Consider the following 5160-nt stretch of genomic DNA (forward strand, 5'->3'; position numbering starts at 1 on the left):
TTCCAGATGGGTGTACGACTGCACGGGAAAAGTGATGACTTCATTATTTTTAGAAATTCCCACCATGCTGTCAGGGAAGAGCTGATTATAATATTTTAAAAACATGAGTGCCGTTTAATATATTACTGCATATTCCCTGTTCTGTGTCTATCCAGGGCTCATCTAAGGGCTTGTATTTTATCCATTTAGAGATGTATTGTAATCTATTTGCTAAGTAGTAGTTTTGGAAGTTGGGTAAATCTAAAGATATTCTGAGGGGGGCCGCCTACTACCCGCTCGGGGAACCCACCCAATACGCCCCTGGTAAGTGATGTCGGGGCTCCCCAGACCAACTGCTTATGCCTTTGAGGGCTGCTGAAGGCAGAAAAGAGGTTAAGCCCATGGGGACAGAGAGCTGTGCGCCACTTTGGCTGAAAGCTGGGAAATAGACGTGCACACCATATGATGCACAAGGGTAATTTGGTTTGTCCATACTGAATTGCACAGTTGGCGGGCTGTACCCGCCTGCTACGATCCATTGCATTGATGAAATCACCATTCGAAAGGTTTGCTTATCTTCAAACATTGAAAGTTGTTTGTAGACGCAGAACAGACATTCAAATAAGGCAGAGAACAACCTCTGTCTGCTGTTCAACAGATCCATCTTTTAAATATTTGAATGCATGTATGCTCTGATCAATATTTGATTTCCTTTCAGTTAATTTCAGTCCATTTATATTTATACAGATTCAAAGCGCATATGATCTCAAGGAACTAATGAGAGACAATGCGAAGTCAGAATTTCTGACTTAAAGATCTAATAGATCCAGTAAGATTAGTTATACATTTTTATAAGGGGTATCAGCTGATTGCATCTGTTCAGTGACTACAGGATTCCAAACTTCTGAATTACCATGGATTATCTGCTTCTTTTTCTATGTCTGCTTCTGTCTCCTTGAACCCCAGTGGGCCTCAGCAGCAACGCTGCAGGCCCTGATGGCATCACACCCAGGATCCTGAAGACCTGCGCCAGCCAGCTGTCTCCTGTACTGGGACATCTCTACAACCTCAGCCTGAGTCAGGAGAAAGTCCCATTGCTGTGGAAGACGTCGTGCTTGGTTCCTGTCCCCAAGAAGCCGAGGCCATCCGACCCAGCAGACTACAGACCGGTCNAAATATCATCAAACAGTTAAACATATTTTTGGCCAACTGGGATGCAATTCCAGGGCTCTACTTCTTGGTAACAGATATTAGCTATCACAAACTTTTCCATGAAAATATTTAATGCCATGTGTCATTTTATTCTCAGTACAGACACACCTGAATCCTGCTAATTTATCAGAACTTCTGACAGCAGATCTTAATACAAATGAGTAGATACCATTACAAATATTTTTTCCTTTTTATTTCTCGATTGCATAAAAGTGTTTGTAGACAAGAAATACTTATTCCCATAACAAGCCAGCACCTTTCTCAGGCTTTATTTATAAAGTATTACAGTTTAACCAAAGAGTGTGTAATTTATTTTGATCCTGACTACTTTCCTTTATTGCAAGTAAGTGGAACAAACACTGTTCAACTTATATCTTACTCTTTTTGTTCTTTTTTTTTTTTTTTTACAGTGTCCTGTCTGGCAATCTGAATGAGCCTAACAGATTTTACTTTCACAAGAGGAACACTATCGCCATAGTGTTCCGCTTGATTTATGCATATAAATAACTTTATTATAATTATGTAGGGAGTTTTACAGATTATATGGACACTGCAATGGAAGTAGAACAGGGAAGGAAAAACAGATAAAAAGGAGAAAAGATGAAAGAAAGAGGAGATAAAAGGGAGATAACGATAACACATTTTCAGTCTGCTTCATCAGAGATGTAATAGGGAACACCACAACCAACAGACATGGTACGAGACATACAATAAAGTAACACCTGGATACTATCGCTGAAGTAGAAGTAGTATTATTTAATCTGACATGTATTCTGTGTTACCTGAAGATAAGAATATGGGCTTTTCTGTATGGAAGTGAATCTCTAATTACCTAGAACCAAACACCTGTAGTTGTTTCTGAGAACACCTGAGGAAGGCCAACCTCTTAATTGTGTGACTGAATTAGAGGTCCTCTGTACACCCCACCGTGATCTAAAACATGAACCACTTTCAGATTCTGACCTAGAACTTTTTGTTGACGGTTCTGCTTCCAGACATCCTATAACAGGCAGTGATGGGCAGTAGTGCCCCTACATGTAGCGAAGCTATTAGTTTAACTACATTTTCCAGTAGCTTGACCGTAGCTTCGCTGCTTTATTTATCAAGTAACTTTCCTGTAGTGACGTTATTTTTTTGATCAAGTAGCGACGTAGTGTCCACAAACGCTACAAAATCCAGGGCAAAACTAAGAAATGAAACCAGGTTTTCTATTTTGAAACAACAATCGGAGTTATTCCTTGGACAGTCATGCACGAGCCTCTATTCTGCCTCTCCTGTCTGAAACATGCGCATGCGACACACAGAGCCACACACCCACACAGGATGCAGGAGGAAACAGGAGCAGAGCGAGAGGAGCAGCCAAAAGTCCCTACCACACCGTGGCCTTACCTTCACAGATATATGAAACTTGTTGAAACTTCTGATAAAAAGTACGTGTTCAGATGTCTGCTTTGTAATCCCAAAACGAAACTGTTGTCAACGTCCTGGACATCGAACACCAACCTGAGAACCCACATTCAGGTGAATCACTGATTTCCCTACTGCAGTATGCAAGTAAAAATGTCTAGCATCAATGTACATCCCAACTCACTTTAGCCAAATGCTGTATATAAATTAGTAAAACGAAAGCTACCTAGCTAACCAGCAAGCAGTGTGTGATGGAAAGGGACTATCCAAGTGGCTAAGCAGAAGTGTTAAAAAAAAAGCTTATGCAGTTTTCAGAATTGTAAAATTCGATTAGCATGTTGTTTATAAAGTTCACTTATTCAAACGAGTGATTTTCAAGGTTCTTGGCCATAGAGAACTCATGTGGCCAAGACTAGCCATTTGTTTTACATAGCTAAACACTCATTAAACCGGTCAACTACAGTCAATTTTTTAAAATAAAAATGAGAAAAATATATCAGCTTTAACTTTTTTGGCGCCTTCAATTTCCAGATAGTGCCACTAAGAAACTCTAATTAGAGAGCAGTAGCCAAACTTAGATATTGTATTTTCATGGCCTAGTTTACCAGAGAGAATCATTATATGAATCTGTTTTAAGGCTTATTTGCACAGATGAGATGTTTTATATAAGGAGGAACAGCTATGCCATATGTAAAAATAAATACAAAAATAAATTAATGCTCAATAATTAAATAAGCATTTGATTAATTGCCCCCCAAAATACAATAAATAAATATATGTAGGTAGAAATTAAATTATACAGTGAGACTCATTGGTTAGTTAGCATTTACTGCATCGGTCGAATCTACATAGCATTGAAGAAATAAATAGGGTAAAAAATTAAAAGGAAGAATAAAACAGATAAAATATTACATAAATAAATAAGAATGCTTACAAAGGTGAAAAAATAAAGAAGTTAATTAAGAGATATATATACATTTATGCAGAAGGTGACCCTCTAAGACACAGCCCTTCCTGATTTGCATAATGGAGCAAAAATGTAAAAACCACAGGCAGAAATAAATAGGGTGAAAAAAATACAAAGGCAGAATAAAACACACAAAATATTATATCATGCACATTAATAAATACTTAAGAAAAGTCAAACCGCTGCTTAAGTAGCTGGTCTCCTGATGAGATGAATCAGCCTCAGGTGTGCAGGTGGCTTCAGCTCAGGAGACCCAGGGCGCTCTCTGCTGGAGAAAGGTGGCAGATCTCCAGATCCCAACACCTTCCTGATTTGCATAATGAAGCAGAAATGTAAAAACCACAGGCAGAAATAAATAGCATTGAAGAATAGGGTGAAAAAATACAAAGGCAGTATAAAACACACAAAATATTATATCATGCACATAAATAAATACTTNCACACCACAAATTTCATAACCTCTGTTAAATGAAATGATGGGTCAGAATTCTGGTGTAGCAGGCTAATAATGGCATTGTCTGAAAAAAATACAGCTTACACAACTCAAAGGCGTATCTGTACTGATGCATTGGATCCTGAAAATGCAATTCATGCATATCTATCAAAATTAAGTGCTATGTTTCCTGCTGAGCTCTGAGCACCTCAAATTATACCCCAAAGTTCCTGTCCCACAAACAAGAGAGACAACAGGGCGACAGTGGCGTCGGATGTAGGAGTTTGCCCTGAAATCGAAGGATTGACGGTTCAAGCCCCGACTCCAACTTTCAGTGTCGTTGTGTCCTTGGGAAAGACCCTTCACCTGCATTGTCTACTGATGATGATCAGAGGGCCCGGTGGCGCCAGTGTATGGCAGCCCCGCTTCTGTCAGTGAGGCCCAGGGCAGCTGTGGCTACAATGTAGCTTGCCACCATCAGTGTGTGAGTGAATGGGTGAATGAATGTAGTGTAAAGCGCTTTCTTCAAGTCTCCTGACGACGAAAAAAGTTGCTACATAAGTACAGGCCATTTACAATTTACAACGCTAAATACCAGCAAGTCTACCTTCATGTTGCTACAGAGTGCATCTATTTGGCTCCAAAGAGAGCAAACCTTATTCTGAATAATGGCAGGCAGCAGCAGTATGCTTCCTATCTGACAAAGTTGCTGGGAAAGTAAGTAAAACTGAGACTCCAGTGAATTGGATACAGAAGGTACTGATGTTACCCTCGAGATGTAAAATCTCTATTTTGACCGCATCCTTGACGAAAAAACTTTTAATCTGCATTCTGTTGCCATTGACTTACACATTTTATTCTTTTTTTAGATTTGTTAACTTCAGGTTGACAGAGATCTACAGTGTTTTGCTCCTTTGTTTGAAAACCAACCCCCCCCATTTGACAGAACTGGACCTAACCAACACCAACTTTACAGATGATGGAGTGAAGGACCTCTGTATTTTTCTAGAGAACCCCCTCTGCAAACTACAGATATTGAGGAAAGACCGTTTTAGTTTTGTGCTGATATTTCTGATGTAAAATATGTTTTCATACTAAACTGTTAATATTTTACTGACTTTTTACCTGAAGGTTTTTGTTATCTTCAAATGAAAATTATTGA

General features: G+C 39.1%; 1 protein-coding gene across 1 annotated transcript in view; it reads left to right on the forward strand.

Annotated features, from left to right (window-relative positions):
* Positions 1 to 5154, forward strand: part of LOC107089789 (protein NLRC3-like) — a 10249-nt gene extending 5095 nt beyond the window's left edge. The window contains exon 2 of the mRNA XM_015382757.1: positions 4868 to 5154. Within this exon, the coding sequence (XP_015238243.1) occupies positions 4868 to 5078 (211 nt within the window). The 3' untranslated portion in view covers positions 5079 to 5154. The remainder of the gene's footprint in view (positions 1 to 4867) is intronic.
* Positions 5155 to 5160: the final 6 nt, after the last annotated feature.

Source organism: Cyprinodon variegatus, unplaced genomic scaffold, assembly GCF_000732505.1.
Source record: "Cyprinodon variegatus isolate N-32 unplaced genomic scaffold, C_variegatus-1.0 Scaffold265, whole genome shotgun sequence".
Lineage (NCBI taxonomy): Eukaryota > Metazoa > Chordata > Actinopteri > Cyprinodontiformes > Cyprinodontidae > Cyprinodon > Cyprinodon variegatus.